At 40.5% G+C, this 23,556-nt stretch overlaps 1 protein-coding gene across 6 annotated transcripts; it reads right to left on the minus strand.

The window, feature by feature from the left end:
• Positions 1-600: 600 nt before the first annotated feature.
• Positions 601-23,453, minus strand: ZNF713 (zinc finger protein 713). 6 transcript variants are annotated; one of them, XM_086374782.1, is made up of 6 exons: positions 22,417-22,651; positions 18,168-18,611; positions 16,403-16,488; positions 8,869-8,995; positions 8,170-8,262; positions 601-4,436 (listed from the first exon to the last, which is right to left on the minus strand). In XM_086374782.1, the coding sequence occupies exons 3-6, from the start codon at positions 16,484-16,486 to the stop codon at positions 3,394-3,396; spliced, it is 1,347 nt and encodes a 448-aa protein (XP_086230908.1). In that variant the 5' UTR covers positions 16,487-16,488; positions 18,168-18,611; positions 22,417-22,651; the 3' UTR covers positions 601-3,393. The 6 variants fall into 6 exon arrangements, with proteins under 6 accessions (XP_086230908.1, XP_086230909.1, XP_086230907.1 ...); XM_086374783.1 differs by having other exon boundaries at positions 18,168-18,680; positions 22,417-22,637; XM_086374785.1 differs by lacking the exon at positions 601-4,436 and adding an exon at positions 6,216-6,319 and having other exon boundaries at positions 22,417-22,632.
• Between the last annotated feature and the right edge of the window lie 103 nt (positions 23,454-23,556).

Below are 23,556 nucleotides of genomic sequence, written 5' to 3' on the forward strand. Positions count from 1 at the left end.
GGTGGGGGACAGCCCCCAGTAAAGTCAGAGGTGAGAGCACAAAGCAATAAAGTAGGCAGACTCTGGTTGTTGTGGGGTAGATACTCGAGAATATCCGGGGGGACTCCTGAGGCTCGATCCCGCCTTTGAGTATGCCGAGCCTCCTTCCTCATGACCTTTGTCATGAGTGGAATGTCTCTCGCCGGCTCCCGGCAGAAGTCCGACATTTTTATAACTAGTTTTGGTATAATCATTTTTTATATTCTGGGTACCTCTTACCTGTTTCTTAATGTGTTTAAGGCACTTAATAACATTTGAAATTTTAGGTCTGAGACTTTAATGAAATGTTTAGATGTATTTAAATCTGATCAGTGTTTACAAGAGTAAGGATATCTCATTTTAGAAATTCTTAAGTATTTATTATTTGCACATCTATGAATAATTAGAGGAATGTCGGCTACTTAAGGAATGTTGTTTGGTTTCTTAAATTAATAAACTGAAAATTAATCAAAATCCAAATGAGTATTTTTCTCCCAGCCCTTAAGCCCTTTGGACATAAGAGAATCTATCAACACAATAATCCTTTTTACTCTGAGATTCTGAGAAAGAGAGTCATACAAATTTTGGTGTTGAGCAGCAATTCATTTTATTAAATTTAATACATTTATCAAATGTTTTCAGAGTGCTATAAAACACTGTTCCAGGCACTGTTTTTATCCACTGGATTAGGAGTAAGATGATCCATGTTCTAGTGACATTCCAGTCTGAGAAACTCTGAATAATTATCGCTTATTATCATGTCTAAGCTTCAGTATCTTTTTTCATAAAAGAAAGGCAACATCACTTGGTTGGAGGGACCAAATGAATTAACATATGTAAAAGGGTAATATCTTGCCCTCCTAGACAGAAATAAGTCATAACGTTAGGTTTCTGAGTGAGTAAACCACTCCTATGACTCCCTAGAATTTCGATGTAATACTTTTAGGATTCACTTAAATTAGAACATGTTGAAGATAACAAAGGACATGAGAATGAATTCACACCAGAATGACATCGTTTACTGTATGGTTAATATAAGCATAATCATTTATGACCCTAAGGATAGGCAATAGATTCTAATTTTATGAAGAATTGGTGGAAATCCATGGCTGACTGGTCTCCTTCAGTTCTGACTCCTCTTTTCTGAAATTGTCCAAATTCTGCTTATCTTCTTCTGAAAATCCTGTACTGCTCTCCTTTCCCTGTGTGAGGTACACTGCCTTCTGTTGAAGCCTTTAGCACTCTTTGTGGATTATTCGGGTTTTTTTTTTCTTGATTGCATACTTTGATCACAGGCTTCACCAACTATAATTAATCATTACTTCTTTTAACCTATACCTCTGCTGTCTGAGACTTCATCTTGCCTCACTCTCTCTTCCTGAAACCTGAGAGCTCTATACTCTGCCTCTTTAGGGCAGATAAATCTTATATGTTACTCCCTTTGGTGAAGAGACATTTTCAGAACTTATCTGTCTTGAAAATTGATCTCCATTACAAAGGTATTTAAACATGATATTACTGGAAATCCTCCCTCACTCCAGTATCTCAGGGTTTTATTAACTATTTCATCCACTGGTATGTGGGACAAAAATGTACTTGAAAAGTTTAACTTCCACAATGAAATGAAATAATTTCATTACTTTCTTGTTTTTTAGAGTTTTAATTTTTTTTTTTAATTTACATCATTCCAGCTTTGACTTAAGGCCTATGATATCTAGTCCTTCATAGGAATAAAGAAATGGGGAAGTCTTTAGCTAGGAGATATGTTAGAAGAAAGGTGAGAAAGCAAGGGGACAGGGGAAGGAAAAAAAAAGAAAGCAAGGGGACTGGGTTCCAACTTGGTCTCATGGCTTCTTCAGCCAAGACTGAGAAGACCAAAAGAAAAACAGAAAGCCCAGAAAAAAGCAGCTCACTAGATGTAGCTATTCATGGTTTATGACGGTTTATATTTACAATGCTTTGTAACATCAAACTGCGATTTCTGTCAAACAAGGCAGTGATCATAAAATTTAACCCACCTTAAATTCCTTTTGGAAAAAGGTGGTACATAAATATACTTCAATAAATAAAGTGAATTATTAAACAAACTAGTAACACTTACTTGCATGTGTGCTCAATCATCTCTGACTCTTTGCAACCCTATGAAATGTAGCCCACCAGGCTCCTCTCTCCATGGAATTCTCCAGGCAAGAATACTGGAGTGGGTTTCCTTCTCCAGAGGATCTTCCCAACCCAGGGATCAAACCCACAGCTCTTGTATTGGCAGGTGGATTCTTTTCCACTGAGCCACCTGGGAAGGCCCTACGCTTCCTTAGTTGTTTATATAAACCAATAAGGCTCTTTCCTGGTTCTTTGCCTCAGCGTGGCACCACTGCTTACCCTCTGGTACAGCCCCTACTTCTGACTTCCACAGTGATGCAGACAGGTGAAGGGATTCTTATAAAGTCCCTGTCAGTATAAAATGAAACCTCCTCTCTATTTGAACCTGCAAATGTAACAGAAATAACAATTTTGATTCAAAAATATACATTTGCCATAGGGAAATTTAAAACTACAGTAACAGGATAAAAAAGTAGATTTCTCTGTATCACTTTTCAAAGGTCACCAATATGACCCTTAGTCTCCTCCAAGACTCATCTTAGAGATCCCAGGACCTGTTTGATGAAAATAATGCAAGGATTCCTAAAAAACAATATTATTGCCATATCCTACCACATGGCTTCTCAAATGATGGTACAGAAGACTTAGATGGTATACCAATGAATATTTTCAACTTCAAAATTATATATTTATTTTGATGGAAATTAGAATATAATTAGCATACAAAACTCACAATCTCCATAAATAATATTTCCTAGGACAAGGCTAAAAACCCTGAGTCCTATTAAAGAAAAATATTAAGTAAACATTAAGTATGATAAAATTGGTAAAGGATATACACAAATGACTTAAGTTTGAGAAATATTGCTCTTTTCTGTTTATTTCAAGTTAATGTGACTGGTTATACTACACAATAGCCTCAATTAATTAATGTTTATATAATTTAAAAACTGTATGCTATAAAAATCAAAGGGAATAACGATAGGTCATTGCCTACAGGATTTCTGGTCATTAAAAAAAGTTTAGAATATGACTCCTAATATAATCTTGTTTATAAAATAAATTATTTTCACTATGTATAACTTCTCCTGGGAATATGCTAAATTTAAGGTCTAAATTTATTTGGTTTCTATGCATTAAAAGTTTTTTATAAGCTTTCTCCCCATTATGAATAATCTGATATTGAACAGGATGAAAAGGTCTAGCCCAAATTTTCCTGTATTTATATATTCATATGATTTCCTTACCACCCCCATTACCCCCATCAGGACAAAGCTAAAAATTCTGAGTTATGTGCTGTGGAGTAAGGGAAGGACTGTGGCTTAAGGTTTTCTCACATTTATTATACTCACACAATTTCTCCCGAGTGTGGATTTTCCTATGTTGATTAAGGTGTGCACTCTGGCTGAAGGCTTTTTCACATTCATTACATTTATAAGGTTTCTCTCCTGTGTGAGTTCTCTCATGCTGATTAAGATGTGTCCTCTGGCTGAAGGCTTTCCCACAAAAACTACATTCATAAGGTTTTTCTCCAGTGTGAAGTCTATGATGTTCAGTAAGGGATGTGATCCGGCTAAAGGCTTTACCACACTGATTACATTTATAGGGCTTCTCTCCAGTATGAATTCTCAGATGCTGAGTAAAGGATGAATGTTGACGGAAGGCTTTCCCACATTCATTGCATATAAAAGGTTTTTCTCCCGTGTGAATTCTCTGATGTTGAATAAGGTGTATTCTCTGGCTGAATCTTTTCCCACATTCATCACACTTATAGGGTTTCTCTCCTGTGAGGACCATCTGAGGTTGAGTAAGAGATGAGTTCTGGCTGAAGGCCTTCCTGCATTCACCGTGTTTCCCTTCAGTATGAATATGACTGGTAAGAAGAAGATGTTGATTGAAGATTTTTCCACACTCATTATATTCATAAGGATTCTCTCTTACATAGTTTCCCTGATAGTAAATCAGATCTGAATTATGTTTGATGCTATTTCCTTGTGTGTCAGAATTAAGGGGTATTTTCATTGAAGGAATTCTCTGTTGCATAAGAAGGTTTGAGTTCAGATTATAGTTTTCCCCAAATCTACTACATTCAAGGCCTCTCTCCTGTGTGATCTTTTTGTGGGTAAAAGATACTTGTCGTAAGTATCTCTGCTGGTTTTCTTGGTTGAATTCTAACTGGTAATCAAAATCCCAGAGTCCACCTAAGATGGAGTACCAGAAACTGTCTCCTGTTAGTCTCTCCATTATCATGTCATGGGTTTGATTTTCATCAGACATATTATGGTTTGATTTTTTAATTTCTGGTCTATTCTCCCCATCTAAAAGAAATTCAGAACATATAAACACTTCAGTATTCTCTGAAAAAGAAATTGTTGCACAGTATATCACCAAATGAAACTGACAGCCGTGCAGACAATGAAAATGTGGCATTGAAAATTTTGAAATAAAGCCATGTAACAAGGAGAAAGACTATAAGAGGATGACAAGAAGCAGTGAGCAGGGAGAAATTTTAAAATATGAGTGGTAATCATAAAAAGAAGAGATCCATCAGGAATATACATAATTGGGAGAAAATGGAAAGGAGAATAAGAAATATCAGAACAAAGTCTGTGCTCAGAGGTGGGAGACAGAAAAGACTGCTTAGAGAACACAGGGCCAAGTCCAGAACCTTCTCAATCTTACCTGTGGATTATTCTATTGCAGTGCCCACTATCTGTTTATTTCAAAAGTATTTCTTCCTATTTTAAACTTTTGTTTAAAATGATAGAACTAATACTAAATTGTTGGCTGTGCTGGGTCTTCATTGCTGCATGTGGGCTTTTTTAGCTGTGGCAAGTATTGTATTAGTTGCTGAGTTGTGTCCAACTCCTTTCAACCCCACAAACTGTAGCCCAAGCAGCAAGTGGAGGTTACTCTAATTTCCTTGTCTTTAATCCTACTCCCATTTTTTTAGAACCTTGCCCCATCTTTTCTATTTTCTACTTACACTCTCCCTGACCCCTTCCATTCAGCACTTTAAACAAGCTGGAATCACTCCTGCTTAGAATGATCCTGTTTTGACACTGCCTTCTAGTCTAGCTACCTGGTTCATCTGGTAAATAATCTGCCTGCAATGTGGGAGACCTGGGTTCAATCCCTGGGGTGGGAAGATCGCCTGGAGAAGGGAATGGCTACCCACTCCAGTATTCAGGCTTGGCGAATTTCATGGACTGTATAGTCCATGGGGTCGCAAAGAGTTGGATACAACTGAGCCACTTTCACTTTCACTTTCTTTCTAGTCTAGCAGTCACCTTCTTTTTTTGCTTCACCTTCTCATTTGAGCTTCTTGTAAGAAGTACCGTATATGTACTGGCTATACTGTTTTTTAGTTTTTGGCTGTACCAGCAGCATGTGGGACCTTAGTTCCCTGACCAGGGATCAAACCCACACCCTCTGGAGTGGAAGTGTGGAATCTTAACCACTGGACTGTTAGGCAAGTCCAACTACTAGCTCTACTTTTTTTTTTTTTTTAATCTCCTGTTTACTCAGCAATGTATAAACTGACTGTTTTGCTAATTACTTCCCTGTCACTTCTCTCATTAATATCATTCCTAACCTTTTCATTGCTAGATCCATCAGACATTTTACATGTCTCACCTTAGCTAGGAAGAGAATTTCTAGATATTAAATAGACATCAGCTAATGTAGAAGACAATGAGACAAGCAATACCCGAGAGGGCAAATCAGAATGAGGCTGCACAAGCCAGATCATTCTATCTCAGTTCCTCTATCAACAGAAACATTTTACCACATCCTTATAAGAGAAACAATTGATTGTGTCTCACAGGAAAATGCAAAAATGTAAGCAGTCTCCTTGGAGGGCACTGCTAGGCTGCCTGCCCTGACAAGGAGGATACAAAGAAACCACTTATTCAACCTCATCTGTGGACCAAAAGCCTTGACCACACAGGTACAGTTGATAATGAAGTCTAGAAATTTCTTTTCTATTCTGGCCATGCTGCACACCTTGCAGGATCTTAAATTCCAAACCAGGGACTGAACCTGGGCCCTGTCAGTGAAAGCACTGAGTCCTAACCACTGAACTGCCAGGGAATTACCTGGAAATTTTCTTGAGTGTAGTAATTATTTTCTCAAGTTGGGAGTCTTTGGGCAGGGACATAATGGGAGACAGTATGGCTCCTTCACATGGCAGCATATGTACCTGCGGGAAAGAACAGCTCAGGTTTCTGTGTGGGCACCTACACTGGCAATTTGCCTGAAAAGGGAGTTTTTCATTTTCCTTCTTTAGTTTCCTATTCTCCAGGTTCCAGGATAGGAAGGTTTGTGAAAATAATGTTACTCATCATTGTCAGGAAAAGTGCTCAGGGGTTCTTGACAAAGTGTTTTAATTATCAGCCTCTAAACAGGGTTTAGAGCACTGGGGTGCACCACCTGTCAGGCTAAAATTTTAGGTCCAATGAGGCTGAAAAAGGAGTAAGTTTTCCTACCTAAGATAACCAAGAGCACTATAAGCAAGAAAGACAACTGAGTCAGAGTCAGCTTCACAAAGCTCAAGTTTGAATGACAGAAAACCAAGCCCAAATGATGAAACAAGGTGTCTGAGCAAAGAATCAAGATGGGGTACATTAACCTGGCTTAATGACTCAGTATCTGGCACGTAGCCATCAGTCCACTGTTTCCTAATATAACCAGGCAGTATGCCCACAAAAAGGAGCTAAGATTTTGGGGTTTTGGTTTTTTTTTTTTTTGGTCAAGAAGTCTCATTTAGTAGGATGGTTTAAAGGAGTAGAGAATCAATAGGTCCAGGATTTGAAATACTTGATTAAAATGACAGTATGACATTCATAAACAAAAATATAATCTAAACTCTGGGAAAAGAATGTACATGAAATACTGAGGCTAGAAATGTAGAAATGGAAAAATGACATAGAGAAGCTACTTAAAAGCACAGTACTGAAGAATGAACACCAAGTCCATAAGAAAGACATGCCTTTAGAAGAATAAAGAGCAAGAGAAGGTATTTAAAAGAGCAGGTAGGATAGCTATGATAGATTCATGTTGATGAATGGCAGAAACACAATGTTGTATTAAATTACCCTTGCTTTATTAAAGCAATTACCCTTGCTTTACCCTTGCTAATTTATTAAAAATAAATTAATTAAAAAAAAGAACAGGTTGGGAGACAGGAGAGAGGCTACAAGAGGCAAGAATGGTGTGAAAGCCAAGGTGCGAGACAATTTCAAGAGTGAAGTCAACACAGTCAAATGCAACATGATCATAGAACATGATAATGGTGGTTTATTTTAGCCACTGGACTTGACTGGAAGGAAGTTAGTGGTAATCTCCAAGAAAACAATTTTAGTAACATAAGTATGACAGGGATCCTATCACAAAGGTGAACAAGAGACTGAGAACCAAGGCTACGGATTTTAGACAACTTTAACATGTTTGATAATAAAAATAAAAAAAATAATGAAAAATAGGTAAAAATGTTAGAGGGTTTTGGTATGGAAAAGAAAAAGATTTAAAGAATCCTGAAATGATGTATAAACAAAAAAATAGAAAGTGCTTTGTGGAGATTTGCAATATCAAGGTATTTATGAACAAACTAAAACTTTCAAAATAGTTTTTGTGTTGTGCAAATTTTTTAAATAGTAAGTATATATATATATATATATATATAAAATCTGTTTAATCAGGAAAAAAATAGTCATTTCTACTTTGGAAAAATGTCAAATATGAACTGAAGTTTTTAAAAGGCCTCTGCTGCGGCTGCTGTTTAGTTGCTAAGTCATGTCCAACTCTTTCGGACCCCATGGACTGTAGCCCGCCAGGCTCCTCTGTCCATGAGACTTCCCAGGCAAGAATACTGGAGTGGGTTTCCATTTCCTTCTCCAGGGGATCATCCCAACCCAAGGACCAAACCCATTAAAAATGCCTTGATATCCTTTAAATCCCAGAGGGAGATGTTCAGAGCACACTCCATTAAGTATTTCAAAAGTGACTATTTTCCTTCACTGAGTCACAAATACTCAGATGCTCTCTTCTCACCTGGATGAGTGTCTAGTGGGCTGACTCTTCCCATCATCCACTGCTCCTCCTGCTCCAACTGAGTGATCACCTCTGGCTTATACAGTTGATGCCCTGTTCAAGAGGAAAATGTGTATCTTAGAATTTTACACAGGGAACGAACATCTCAGAACTCATTTCCAAACTTTTTTTATCTTTAGGGTCTTTGGACTTGGAAAGGGGAGGCTTCTGAGGCAGCAAAATAAAGCTACCCATCTCAAAGTCAACACACTTCACCAGAGGACAAAGCAGGAAACAGAGGTCTCTTGTCTCCACAAATGACTGCCTTTCTTCCATCCTGGCCTCATGCTTTCTAACTGTGGTGCTGAAGAAGACTCTTGAGAATCTCTTGGACTGCAAGGAGATCAAACCAGTCAATCCTAAAGGAAATCAACCCAGAATATTCACTGGAAGGACTGCTACTGCTGAAGCTGAAGCTCCAATACTATAGGAACCTGATGAGAAGAGCTGATTCACTGGAAAAGACCCTGATGTTGGGAAAGACTGAAAAGAAAGGGAGAAGGGGGCGACAGAGGATGAGATAGTTAGACAGCATCAACGACTCAATGGACATGAATTTGAGAAAACTCTGGGAGATAGTAAAGGACAGGGGAGCCTGGCATGCCAAAGTCCACGGGGTCCCAAAGAATCAGACATGACTTACAGAGATGCCCTCCTTACCCAGTGCAACCAGATTCCTATAGTTTTCCAGCATCACATCTCGGTAGAGGTTCTTCTGAGCAGGGTACAGCTGGTCCCACTCTTCTCTGGTGAAGTCCACAGCCACGTCCTGGAATGTCAGTGATTCCTGAAACATCAAGTATATCCCTGCTCAGCCAGAAACCTTTTTGTTTTTCCTTTACAGGGGCCCTTAAGGGAAGAGTCAAAGGTGGTGCAGTAGACAAAGGATCCCTGATTCCTTCTAGTGGTAAAATACTGAGCTGCTCTGCTTCCCCAGCTGATACAGGGAGGCAGTCTGTCGTGTTCTGCTCTGTTGGTCAAATCCTTAAGTGCTATGCCTTGTTTCCTTTAATGAAAAATGGCACTTAGACCCCAAGATCTGGGCACTAGCTGCATCCAGTGCTACTGGAGTACCATGTCATCTAGGCCCTCTCAGGGGTCGTATCTAGGAGAGAGGGGAATATATACAATGATGTACGTATACACACACAACTCTACTCCATATCCAACCCTGTATTTACTGATATTTATTAAAACCCATAGGTCAAGAGAGTGACTGGTTAAGAAAAAACAAAACACCATGGGTCTATACTGATATCTCTAAATCTAATCCAACATAGCAGGGTTCATTCTATCCTCTCTTCTCATATCTGTAATTCCCTTCTCTGACCATGAGACTCCTGGCTTGTCTTACCCAGGTAGCTCAGCAGTAAAGAATCTGCCTGTAATGCAGGAGATGTGGGTTCAATCCCTGGGTAGGGAAGATCCCCTGGAGGAGGGCAAAGCATTTCACTCCATTATTCTTGCCTGGGAAATCCTATGGACAGTGAAGCCTGGTGGGCTGAAGTCCATGGGGTCATAAAAGAGTTGGATACAACTGAGCGACTAAACATCAAATTGCCAACATCCATTGGATCGTAGAAAAAGCAAGAGAATTCCAGAAAAACATCTGGAATTCATCAACACACAACTCCATATCCAACCCTGTAAACACACACAACTCTATATACAACCCTGTGTTTAGTGATATGTATTAAAACCCATGGGTCAAGAGATCAACTGGTTAGAAAAAAAACAAACATGGGTCCATACTGATACCTCTAAATCTAATCCAACATAGCAAGGTTCATTCTACCCTCTCTTCTCATATCTGTAATTCCCTTCTCTGACCCATATCTCTCTTATCTTATAATTCCCTTCAAGAGAATTCCAGAAAAAACATCTACTTTTGCTTCATTGACTATGCAAATGCCTTTGACTCTGTGGATCACAATAAACTGTGGAAAATTCTTCAAGAGATGGGAATACCAGACCACCTTACTTGCCCCCTGAGAAATCTGTATGCAAGTCAAGAAGCAACAGTGAGAACTGGACATGGAACAATGGACTGCTTCCAAATTGGGAAAGGAGTATGTCAAGGCTGTGTATGGTCACCCTGTTTATTCAACTTATATGCAGAGCACATCATGTGAAATGCCAGGCTGGATGAACCACAAGCTAGAATCAAGACTGCTGGGAAAATATCAATAATCTCAGATATGCAGATGACACCACCATAATGGCAGAAAGCGAACAGGAACTAAAGAGCCTCTTGAAAGTGAAAGAGGAGAGTGAAAAAGCTGGCTTAAAACTTAACATTTAAAAAACTAAGATCATGGCATCCAGTCTCATCATTTGATGGCAAATAGATGGGGAAATAATGGAGACAGTGAGAGACTTTATTTTCTTGGGCTCCAAAATCATTGCAGATGGTGAATGCAGCCATGAAATTAAAAGATGCTTGCTCCTTGGAAGAAAAGCTATGACAAGACACATTACTTTGCTGACAAAGGTCCATCTAGTCAAAGTGAAAAGCGAAAGTCACTCAGTCGTGTCTGACTCTTTGCAACCCCATGAACTATACAGTCCATGGAATTCTCCAGACAAGAATACTGGAGTGAGTGGCCATTCCCTTCAGCAGATCTTTCCAACGCAGGAGTTGAACTGGGGTTTCCTGCATTGCAGGCAGATTCTTTACCAACTGAGCTATCAGGGAAGGCCCCATCTAGTCAAAGCTATGGTTTTTCCAATAGTCATGTATGGATGTGAGAGCTGGACCATAAAGAAAGCTGAGCACTGAAGAACTGATGCTTTTGAACTGTGGTGTTGGAGAAGACTCTTGAGAGTCCCTTGGACTGCAAGGAGATCCAACCAGTCAATCCTAAAGAAAATCAGTCCTGAATATTCATTGGAAGGACTGATGTTGAAGCTGAAACTCCAATACTTTGGCCACCTGATGCGAAGAACTGACTCATTGGAAAAGACCCTGATGCTGGGAGGGATCGAAGGTGGGAGGAGAAGGGGATGACAGAGGATGAGACAGTTGGATGGCATCACTGACTTGATGGACATGAATTTGAGCAAGCTCTGACAGTTGGTGATGGACAGGGAAGTCTGGCGTGCTGCAGTCCATGGGGTCGCAAAGAGTCAGATACAATTGAACTGAACTGAGTGAGTAAACAATAACAACAAAATTATGGACAATGTGTTTACTTATTTGCTCAATCCTAGATTTTAAAGAAAGTGGTTTTGGTATTGCTAACACATGTGCTGTGCTTAGTTGCTCAGTCGTGTCAACTTTTTGCAACCCCAAGGACTGTAGCCCAGCAGGCTACTCTGTTCATGGGGATTCTCCAGGCAAGAATACTGGAGTGGTTTGCCTTGCCCTCCTCCAGGGGATCTTCCCAACCCAGAGACTGAATCCAGGTCTCCAGCATTGCAGGCAGATTCTTCACAGTCTGAGCCACCAGGGAAGCCCAAGAATATTGGAGTGGAAGCCTATCCTTTCTCCAGGGGATTTTCCTGACCCAAGAACTGAACTGGCATCTCCTGCATTGCTGGCGGATTCTTCACCGGCGGAGCTACCAGGGAACATGTCTCTGCACAGAACAAGCCTACAAATGAGAGTTCAGTATTGAGAATTATTTTGCTTTTAGTCTGAGGACACAGAGTACAAGAAATGATTTCGTTTCAAAAGTTAACTCCTTTTCAGTGTGGTTATATCAGTAATTTGAAATACAGTTTGGCTCACTTATTTCTGTTTATTTTCAATTTTAAGCCCTCCTTGCATACTGTACACCTCCATTCCCTCTTTGTCACCCATTTTCCATCTAAGTCCTACAAGTAACCAACCTCATTAGATGCAAGTTTATCCTTTCAATTTCTCTTTTCCCTCAAACAAGCATTTGATACATTTATATATTTTTGTTTCCTCTTCTTTCTTGTACAAAGTAGCATATTATAGGTAATCTTTTGCTTCTGATTTTTTTCACTGAACACTTTATATTGGAAATCCCTCCACATCAGTTCATAATTTCTTCCTCCTTTTTTTTTTTACAGCTGTGTGGTATTGTGTGACTATCCCACAACTTATGTAACTAGTCTACTAACAGACATTTTAGCTATTTTCTACTCTCTTGTTACTATAAATCATGCTGCAATGAATTATCTTGAAAGTATACTATTTTTCTATGTATATTAGTCTAACTCTAGAATATGTATGTATGGCATATGTATGTATGCCTGGCAAAAGAGTATATGAATCTGCAATTTTGATACATATTGTCAAGCTGACTTCTGTAGGGGTGGTATCAATTGTGTCATTATCTATTGCTGTATAACAAATCACCTCCATATTTAGTAGCTCAAAACCAGTAACAATCATTTATTTTATTCACAGAATCTGTAACATGGGCAGGATTAAGCAGGAGTAGCTCATCTTTGTTCCATTTTGTTTCAGCTAGGAGGCCCAACTTAGGGCTGTAAGATTCACTTTTTAAGAGGCTCATTCGTGTGGCTGGCAAGTTGGTGCTGGCTGAAAGTTGGGAGCTCAGTCAGGTGCCTTTGGTCCTCTCCATACAAGCCTGTCCACAGGCTACCTGGGCTTCCTCATGGCATGGTAGCTGGATGCCAAATGCAAAATTCCCAAGAGAACCACCTTTCTTCATCCAGCCTCAAGAGTCACGGGGCTTCAGTTCCACCACAGTCACAAGCCAGATCCAAGGGGAAGGAACACAATCACACCTCTCCTGATAAGAGTAGTTAAATCAGTATAAGAGGAACCTATGGAATGGGAGAAATTGTGCCATTTTCAGAAAATACAACCTGCTACTGTTTACCCTCTGAAGGTTAATATTCACATTCCTTCCTTATGCAAATTTTACTCATCTTCCTCAAGACCCCTACGTGTGATGTATCAATTTGAAGTCTGGGATCTTATCATCTACACCAGGTCCACAGGCAGATGAGGCTCTTGGAACATAGTTCCTCAGGTATGGTTCCCTGAAAGCTTTCTATTTTTCTTTCTGTGAGCTGAAGATATAGGTATTTGGCCCCACCCTTTATCCTTCACAAACTCAAAGTGGTGGGAAACTCATAGAAATAACTGCCACACACACTCCCATTCAAGTAAACAGCAATTCACAGCAATTCTATAATGTAGCTGAGCTGGGCACGTGTTGAGAGGTATGAATGAGAAACAGTTTTATTTTCAAACTCAGTAATTTCTGGCTCCTTTATATACATATTTTTGATGTTTTAAAAAAATTGAAATACTGTTGATGTACAATATTATTTAAGTTACAGGTGTTCAATATAGTGATTCATGAATTTTAAAGGTTATACTCCATTTATAGTTATTATAAAATATTGGCTATATTCCCTGTGTTGTAGATTCTTGTAGCTTATTTTATACATAATAGTTTGTACCTCTTAATCTCCTACTTCTTGCATTGCCCCTTCCCCATTCTCTCTCCCCAGTGGTTCTCACTAGTTTGGTCTCTATATATGCAAGTCAGCTTCTTTTCTGTTTTATTCACTAATTTGTTGTATTTTTCAGATTTCACATAAAAGTGATATCATACAGTATTTGTCTTTCTCTGACTTATGTCACTTAGCATAATGCCCTCCAAGTTCATCCATGTTGCTGCAAATAGCAAAACTTCATTCTTTTTTATGACTTAGGAGTAATTTCATTGTATACATACACCACATCCTTATCCATTCATCTCTTCACGGACACTGAGGTTGCTTCCATGTCTTGGCAATTGTAAATAATGCCTCTTTGAACACTGGGGTTCATGTATCTTTCTGAATTTGTGTTTTAGTTTTTTGGGGGGTATATACCCAAGAGTAGAACTGCTGGGTCATGTGACAGTTCTATTCTTAGTTTTTTGAGAAACCTCCATACTGTTTACCATAGTGGCTGCACCAATTTACATCGCCACCAACAGTGTATGAAGGTTCTCTTTCCTCTACATCCTCGCCAAAATTTGTTATTTCTGTTCTTTCTGATGACAGCCATTCTGACAGGTGTGAGGAGACAGCACACTGTGGTTTTGATTTGCATTTCCCTGATGATTAGCTAGGTTGAGCATATTTTCTTGTCTGCTTCCTTTATACGTAACAGTTCTTTATCTAGTTTATCTTTTCCTCTCACATTTTACTTTAACCACCCAGAAGCTGACACCTGGCACTTTCAGTCTTCTACCTGAAAATCTCCTTAAATATATCATTGAGTCCATTAAGTATAGTTCCTATTTTTCTTGTTACTGAAGGTGACAATGTTGACCAAAATTCCTTCTTCAAGTGTCCCTTTTCTTCAGCTCATGACAAGATTTTCCTTATTATCCTTTAAGTCCTGTGAAAGGTCCTTTAGGGCCCCACTAACTCTCCTGGAGGTCCTTTATGATTCCAAAAATAATCTTCTCCTTTCTGTCTTCTGCCCTTTGCTCAGCTCTCTCTCTCTCTCTCTCTCCTGTCCCTCTCTCTTTCTCATTAGTCTTTTCTTTTACGGATTCTGGATTCTCAGTTGTAAGTTATAAAGGAATTCCCAAATTATTTTCTTGTGTAACTTTTGTGGCTTAGTTTTTCATATTTAAATATTTGATCAGTTTGAAGACTGTTCTGATATAAAGTATGAGGTATGGATTCAACTTTACCTTTTTCCACATGGCTCCACAGAAATATCATTGATTATTGAATAAACCATCTTTCCACCACTGGGTTGAGATATGGTTTATCATATGCAAAATTCCTATTTGTTCAACAAATATTTATTCAGTGCTTCCTATGGGTCACCTATAGGGCTTGAGATATACTAGTGAACGAGAGACTAAAATTCTCTTCCTTTATGAAACTTCAGCAGGGGAAAGTAGACAATAAATGATGACTGGGTAAATTATAGAGTATGCTATTAAACAACACTTGTTCTTTGGAAGAAAAGCTATGACAAACCTAGACACTGTATTAAAAAGCAAAGACATCACTTCACTGACTAAGCTGCACAGAGTCAAAGCTATGGTTTTTCCAATAGTCATGTACAGATGTGAGAGTTGGACCATAAAGGATGTCAAATGCTGAAGAATTGATGTCTTCTAACTGTGGTGCTTGAGAAGACTTTCCTGAGAGTCCCTTGGACAGCAAGGGGATCAAATCAGTCAATCCTAAAAGAAATCAGTCCTGAATATTCACTGGAAGGACTGATGCTGTAGCTGGCTTAATTTATGGCATTAATTTGCCACATTAATTTGTGGCAGCAGAGGTCCTCAGGTATATTAATAATTCTATTACCTCCAAGTGGTCAGTGACATGGGCATCATTCATTGTTTGAAGACTGAATGGCAAGTGTTTAAATTCTAGTGAGCTGTTTAAGGGAAGGGTGATTTAAAGAATCCACCTGCCAATACAAAAAATGCAGGAGATGTGGGTTTGCTCTCTGGGTTGGGAAGATCCCCTGGAGTAGGCAATGGCAACCCACTCCAGTATTCTTGCCTGGAAAATTCCATGGACAGAGGAGTGTGGTGGGCTACAGTCCATGGGGTCACAAAGAGTCAGACACAACTGAGCACGCACACATGCACTATTAAAAGATAGTCTATGGCTTCTCGTGTTGCCTTTACAACATTCAGGACAGACATGAATCTACAAGCTGATAAAAATGCTGAAGGAGAGAAGAGCTATAAAGAGGTATGGAAGGTGAGTGGGAAACACCACATACAGATATGTCACATCTGTCACAAGAATCTCAAGGGCTCTGGACTTGGGGAGCTTAGTTCTTCTGAGAATTGAAAAATAAAAGTACCTACATTCTGCGAACCACCATGTCACTTCAGAGGAGAGGAAAACAACTTACCTGGGGCTTCTCTGGTGGCTCCGTGGTAAAGAACCAGCCTGCCAATGCTGGAGACATGGGTTTGATTCCTGATCTGGGAAGATCCCACATGCCTTGGAGCAACTAAGTCTGTGCACCGCAACTATTGAGCCTGTGCTCTAGAGCCTGGGAGCTGCAACTACGGAGCCCATGTTCCCTAGAGCCCATGCTCTGTGACAAGAGAAGCCATCGCAATGAGCAGCCTGCACACCGCAACTAGAGAGTAGGTCCCACTTGCCACAACTGGAGAAGAGCCACCACAGGAACAAAGACCTAACACACCCCAAAAAAAAAAACAAAAACAAAAAATAAAGTTATTAAAAAAACAAACAAAACTGAACTTACCTGAGACATGACTGTCTGTGATCCAACATTCATTTCCTTCTCTGTGTTTCCTTCTTGGGAAAGTACAGCATCCTGAGAGGGCATTCCTGAGAAAAGAAGAGAAGAATCTTGTCAAGGAATGATATTAAAGCTTCACCTAAATCTTGCACCTTTTATCTTGTATCAGGATGGCAGATGGTTTAGACAGAAGCCCTCTAAGACATAAGTCTAAAGGCTGGGTGACGTAACTCTGACACTCTTGTTCCTCTATTACACTGAGGAATTTAAAGTATGGCTGTCTCTCCTCTGTGGTACAACTCCACTTGTTGCGACATATGGGAAGCTCAGGGGTGCTCATTGGTTTTTAGCACTAGCTACTCACTTGGGGGGGATTTTAAAAAGATGCCAGTGCTCAGCCCCTCTTCCCTGAGATTTGGATTTAACAATCTCAGGTGAACCTGGGCAACAGCATTTTTAAATTCTGAAGTCTCCAAATGATTCCAAGTGGCAGATGAGAACCACTGAGATGATGTGATCCAGAGAATTTATGTTGAGGAGTTATTCTTACTCTTTAAGAGCATAAACTCACCCCTAAACTCAAAGTCCAGGCATCTCCTCTACTCTCTTTAAGATGATCCTTCTATTCCACTCCTAGGCATATTCCATGAGGAAACAAATATTGAAAAAGACATGTACATGTACAATGAACATGTACCCCAATGTTCACTGCAGCACTGTTTACAATAGCTAGAACATGTCCATTGACAGATGAATGGATAAAGAAGTATATGTGGTGCATATACAAATGGCATATTACTCAGCCATAAAAAGAAATGCATTTGAGTCAGTTCTAATGAGGTGGATGAACCTAGAGCCTATTATACAGAGGGAAGTAAGTCAGAAACAGAAAGATAAATATCATATACTAACACATATATATGGAATCTAGAAAGATGGTACTGATGAATTTATTTGCAAGGCAGCAGTGGAGAAACAGACATAGAGAATAGACTTATGGACATGGGGAGAGGGAAGGAGAGGGTGAGATGTATGGAGAGAGTACCATGGAAACTTACATTACCATATGTAAAATAGATAGGCAGTGGGAACTTGCTGTAAGTCTCAGGGAACTCAAACATTGGCTCTGTATCACCTAGAGGGGTGGGATGGGGAGGGAGATGGGAGGGAGGTCCAAGAGGGAAGGGACATATGTACATCTATGGCTGATTCATGTTGATGTCTGACAGAAAACAACAAAATTCTGTAAAGCAATTATTCTTCAATTAAAAAATAAATTAATTTTAAAAAATGATTAAAAAAAAAAAAAAAGATGATCCTTCTACGCCTTCCCTACTGGCTTATTTGTAAAGAATGCCCCTGTTAATGCAAGAGACACAGGTTCAATCCTCGATCCAGGAAGATCCCACATGCTGTGGGGCAGCTAAGCCTATGCACCACAATTACTGAGCCTGTGCTCTAGAGCCCATGAACTGCAACTACTGAGCCCACATGCTGCAACTACTGAAGCCTGTGCACTGTAGAGCCTCTGCTCTGCAACAACAGAAGCCACCACAATGAGAAGCCCACACACCACAACTAGAGAGTAGCCCCTGCTCGCTGCAACTAGAGAAAGCCTGCGCACAGCAAAGGAAGACCCAGCACAGCCAAAAATAAATAAATAAATAAAAATAAACATTAAAAGTTATTAAAAAGATGACCCTTCCAATACAGAAAGGAGATTTCACGCTTTTCATTTCTCAGAATGTTCACCTTCCTTTTTGAGTACCTGGATTCAGTCCTCCACGAGGATGACTACACCTCTTGGCAGTCCTTCAGTTGTAATGTCACCAAAGCCTTATTCTCTTCGGGCACGACAGTCAGGAGACATACCAGTTCTAACAGCTTCAGTAGCCCTGTCAGTCCCCGAAGGCTGATTTTCCAGTGCCTTAAAGGCAGCAGCCAGTCGCAGGTATTAAAGGTGCCTGATCTCATGAGAGGGTCAGGAGCCAGTGGATATCCATGACAGTGATTTATGCTTCCCAGGGCAGCCACTCTCAGGATCTTGCCTTGTTCATGTAGAGTTGAGATGTGGAGGTTCCTGAAGTTGGCTATTACACTGCTCTTGTTTTTTTTCACTAAAGGCATCAATCCTACATGTACATACGTCACTGTGATATTTGAATCTGCCTCCCGGCAGAGATCTTGAAAGATACAATTTCAGGCTGAGCACCTGTAATGAGATGCATCAGAGTCAGCAGAAGGACTCCAGCAGTGTTGGTCCCCTAGAGACCTATGGAGTCTAAAAAGAGACACACACACTGTTCATTAATAAAGACAGAGCACCACAGGAGGTGGAATTCATTAAAACAATCAAAAAAGCAGTTTTAGAATTTCTCAACGAGCAGAGAGATACAGAGGCAGCAACTACAACAAATTTAGCCTTAGTCCTCTCCCACCCTCTTCTTGGAACAGAAAACATGTGGTCCTTTCCCACAGAAAGACTTTCAAATAGAGTGGCTTTCTCCCCAGAAAGAAAAAAACAGGCATTTCACCAGTACCAATAACAGAATGAAATGTATTGATTTGTTAATAATCATGAGAATACATTTGTTCTCTGTTCACAAAAGTTGACCTGAAAAACTCCTCTCAAAAACTACTGATAGAAACAAAGAATAAAACCATTTCTGAGAAGTAATAGGAAGAAAGAAAGGAAACCATGGTTCCAATGGAATGGCCCTGTTAGACAAAGAAGCCATTCAAGCCAAGACATGCCAAGAATCTAACATTTTACAACCAGTTTTCACTAATAGGAAGATCTTTCAAAAATAATTTAAAAGCACTTTAAGATCAGGTCCTTATTTTATCAAGCAAAAACTCTAAAAAGGTCCCATGGTCTGAAGAGCCAGGTTGAATTTACAAGAATGTCTTGGGGTTTCAAACCCAATCACCTGAAAACCATATATTCACAACAAAAACTGCACTAACCATGTTAGGAAGACAGGTTTCTCCTCCTATGAACCCAAGGGAATGAGGAATATTTCAAGTATATTATACATTATATACAAACATAGCTAGTTTGAGAGTACTTTTTATGGCATCTGATGGGAATGCTGCTGCTGATGCTGCTCAGTCGCTTCAGTCTGACTCTGTGCGACCCCATAGACGGCAGCCCACCAGGCTCCCCCGTCCCTGGGATTCTCCAGGCAAGAATACTGGAGTGGGTTGCCATTTCCTTCTCCAATCCATGAAAGTGAAAAGTGAAAGTGAAGTCACTCAGTCGTGTCCGACTCTTAGTGACCTCATGGACTGCAGCCTACCAGGCTCCTCCGTCCATGGGATTTTCCAGGCAAGAGTACTGGAGTGGAGTACTGGATTTTCCAAGAGTACTGCATTTTCCAGGCAAGAGTACATTGCCTTCTCTTCTGATGGGAATAGGGTTCCATAAAACACACTTTTGGAAATGCTGATCTTAGAGATCTTTCCTTTTATTAACTTCATAACAAACTACCTTACTCTACTTTTATAATAGCACAATATTACACTGTACAGATCTACCACAATATGTTTAACCACACTCATAGTTAGCATTTAAGTGGTATCCCTTTCTCAAACCACAAACAATATTGTAATGAACATCTTTGTACACACATCCCTGTGCACCGGTGCAAGTATTTCAGCAGGACAGATCTTAGAATAGAATTTCTGAGCCACAGAGTGAACTCACTTCACATTTTACTAGGTGTAGTCATACTGCCACTCAAAACACTTCCTAAATTGTACAACCAGGGCCCTGCCCCTCTGCATTTGCCTTGACACTTTGTTAGCACCAATATTGATATATTTTCCCACTCTAAACGGTGAAAAGTATCTTTGTCTTCATTTGCATTCTATAATTACTTATGAGGTTAAGCACTTTTTTTGTTTATTGGTTTCCTGTAATTTGCTGTAATTCGTCTATAAATTGCCTGTGCATATCCTTTGTCCACTTTTTTTTTAAGTTAAGATTTTCACCTTTATTATTTATTTGGCTGTGCTGGGTCTTAGTTGTGGCATGTGGGATCTAATTCCCTGATCAGGGGTTGAACTAGGGCCCCCTGCATTGGGAGAGCAGACTCAGCCACTGGATCACCAGAGAAGTCCCACACTTTTTTTTTTTCAACAAGTCTCTTTACATATTACGGTACTTTCTCTAACACATGTTGCAAGTATTTTATGTCTCTAATTTTAAGCCCTTTGCTCTTTTCAAATATAGCAAATATTTTTCAAAATACTTGGCACATGGGCTTTTCTGATATAATTTTGATATAATTTAATTAACACATTTTCCCCAAAGGGTTTTGGGTCCTGTCCTGGCACTTTGGTATGCCTACAACATAAAGTGCAAGGACGGAAGGCAAAGCAGTATGCAATATTAAGGTCATAAAGGGCTTTGTTGTTGTTCAGTCGCTCAGTCATGGCCAACTCTGCAACCCCATGGACTGTAGCATGCCAGGTTTCCCTGTTCTTCACCAATTCTCAGAGTTTGCTCAAACTCAAGTCCATCAAATTGGGGATGCCATCTAACCATTCTGTCCTCTATAGTCTTCTTCTCCTCCTGCCTTCAATCTTTCCCAGTATCAGGGTATTTTCCAATGAGTTGGCTCTTTGCATCAGTTCAGTTCAGTTCAGTCACTCAGTCGTGTCCGACTCTTCGAGACCCCATGAATCGCAGCACACCAGGCCTCCCTGTCCATCACCAACTCCCGGAGTTCACTCAGACTCCTGTCCATCGAGTCAGTGATGCCATCCAGCCATCTCATCCTCTGTCGTCCCCTTCTCCTCCTGCCCCCAATCCCTCCCAGCATCAGTCTTTTCCAATGAGTCAACTCTTCGCATGAGGTGGCCAAAGTACTGGAGCTTCAGCTTCAGCATCAGTCCTTCCAATGAATATTCAGGGTTGATTTCCTTTAGCACTGACTAATTTGATCTCCTTGCAATCCAAGGGACTCTCAAGAGTCTTCAACATCACAGTTCAAAAGCATCAAATCTTCAGTGCTCAGCTTTCTTTATAGTCCACCTCTCACGTTCATACATGACTACTGGAAAACTACAGCTTTGACTACACCGACCTTTGTTGGCAAAGTAATGTCTCTGCTCTTTAATATGCTGTATAGGTTTGTCATAGTTTTTCTTCCAAGGAGCAAGCAAAATCACTGCAGATGGTGACTGCGGCCATGAATTTAAAATATGCTTGCCCCTTGGAAGAAAAGGGCTTTGAGGTCACTGCTAAGAAACTAAAACATTATCCTGATGGCATCAGGGAAGTATACAAAAGTTTTCAGCAACAGAGTGACTTTCAATATTCTCCATTTAATAAGAGCACCTACTAAGTGCCATGATCAATTCTGTCTCTTGGAAAATGGTAATTTTTGTACCTTTAATATTTCCCACAATTCAAAGTAAGTAAAAGAAACAAAGTTCATTAAATCAAAAGACACAATTACGGGGATCTGCTCTGCCACATATTAAAACATTTTATATTAAAAGAAAATGGTATCAGTGCAGAAACTGTGAGAGCAGTGTAACAGGCTAGAAACAGATGTGAGTATACAAACGTCTGTAGAATAGATAAGTGTCATTTCAATTCAGTGGGAAAGAGATGATGGCAAGATGACGGGGGAAAAGGCATTTTTCTATCTTACAGGTTATCACAAATTTAATATCCAATAGGTTAAAATGTAAAAAAAAAATTTTTTTTTAATCCTTTAAAAGTATTAGACGAAAATAAAGGTGAATCTTTTAATACTCTTGAAATGGGAAAAACTTTCCAAAAATGATACCCACCCACGCCTATACAAAAATAAATTGCAGAAAATATTAGAGGAAAATAGGTTTGTAATCTTGGGAATGGGAAGGCCTTCCCATGAAAGGGGAACAGGGGGTCCGAGAAGCCGGAGGGCGCCGTCTGGGGGGCTCGGAGTCGAGGGCTCCCCGCCCCGTGACCCCCGCCCGCCCTGCCCCCTCGCCAGCCACCCGCCCGCTGGCGCCGCACTCACCCGCCTGCACAGACAAAGGGCGCCCCGGGCGGCTCCGCCCCCTGACGCCGCAGCCGCCGCCGCCCGTCCCGACCGAGGCGGGAGAAGGTGATGAGGGCCCTGATGCCTGAGCCAATGACGCCCAGTGACGGGGCCCCTGGGGCTGGACCAGCCGCCGGGGCCAGCCAGGCTCTGACGAAAGCCTCCCCGCAATGGCGGCCGCGCCGCGCTGGCTCCGGCTCGGCGATACGCATGCGCCGGCGGTGCCGGGACCCGACCTCTTCCCACAGACCCGGCTGGGAACTCCCACCCGCTCCCCCCGGTAGGCTTCTCACCAGGGCCGCGCTGACTACCCGGTCCCCGGCCCCCGCTCCCGGCCTCGCAGAACTGCGCCTTCAGAGAGGACCCAGGACCCTCCCAGAGAGCCCTTGACGATCAGACGCTCCAGCGAGGGGCGCCGCGCGGTCCCCTAGGTGACCACACAAGTCGTCGCTCTCCTCAGTCCTGAAATACCGCCCCTTCCCCAATTTTATATTGACGAAACTAAAGATAGTAATAACGATTGAATATATAATACAAGTATACTGATGAGAAGAATGGAATTCTTTTAACGGAGATAAAATTGGAATTCGCCAAAATCGATTGTAAATGCTTATCTGTTAATGCAGGCATTCAACGGGGAAGGGAGAGACTTTTCAACAGTGCTGGGAAAACTGGATGGGCACATGCAAAAGAATAAAATTGGACCTTAGACTTAACAGCACGTACATAAATTAATTCAAAACGGATCAAAAAACCTAAATGTGAGAGGTAAAATTATAAAACTCTTAGAAGAAAACATAGGAGTGAAGCTTCATGATGTTCTTTTGGCAGTTATTAATATTTCCTTTAGATGGCATCGAAAGCACAGGCAACAAAAGAGAAAAAAATGGATAAATTGGACTTCAGTATTTAACACTTCCGTCCATCAAAGAACAGTAATAATAGAGTGAAAAAACAATCCACAAAATATTTGCAAATCATTTATCTGATAAGGGATTAAGGTCCAGAAGGAATAAAAAATTCCTGTAAGTCAACAACAGACTGCCATTCAGATTTTAAAATGAGCAAAGGGGTACTTCCCTGGTGGTCCAGTGGTTAAGATTCCATGCTCCCGTTGCA

Source organism: Bos grunniens, chromosome 25 (assembly GCF_055505025.1).
Source record: "Bos grunniens cultivar Pamir isolate PY7600 chromosome 25, Bosgru_T2T1.0, whole genome shotgun sequence".
In the NCBI taxonomy this organism is placed as follows: domain Eukaryota; kingdom Metazoa; phylum Chordata; class Mammalia; order Artiodactyla; family Bovidae; genus Bos; species Bos grunniens.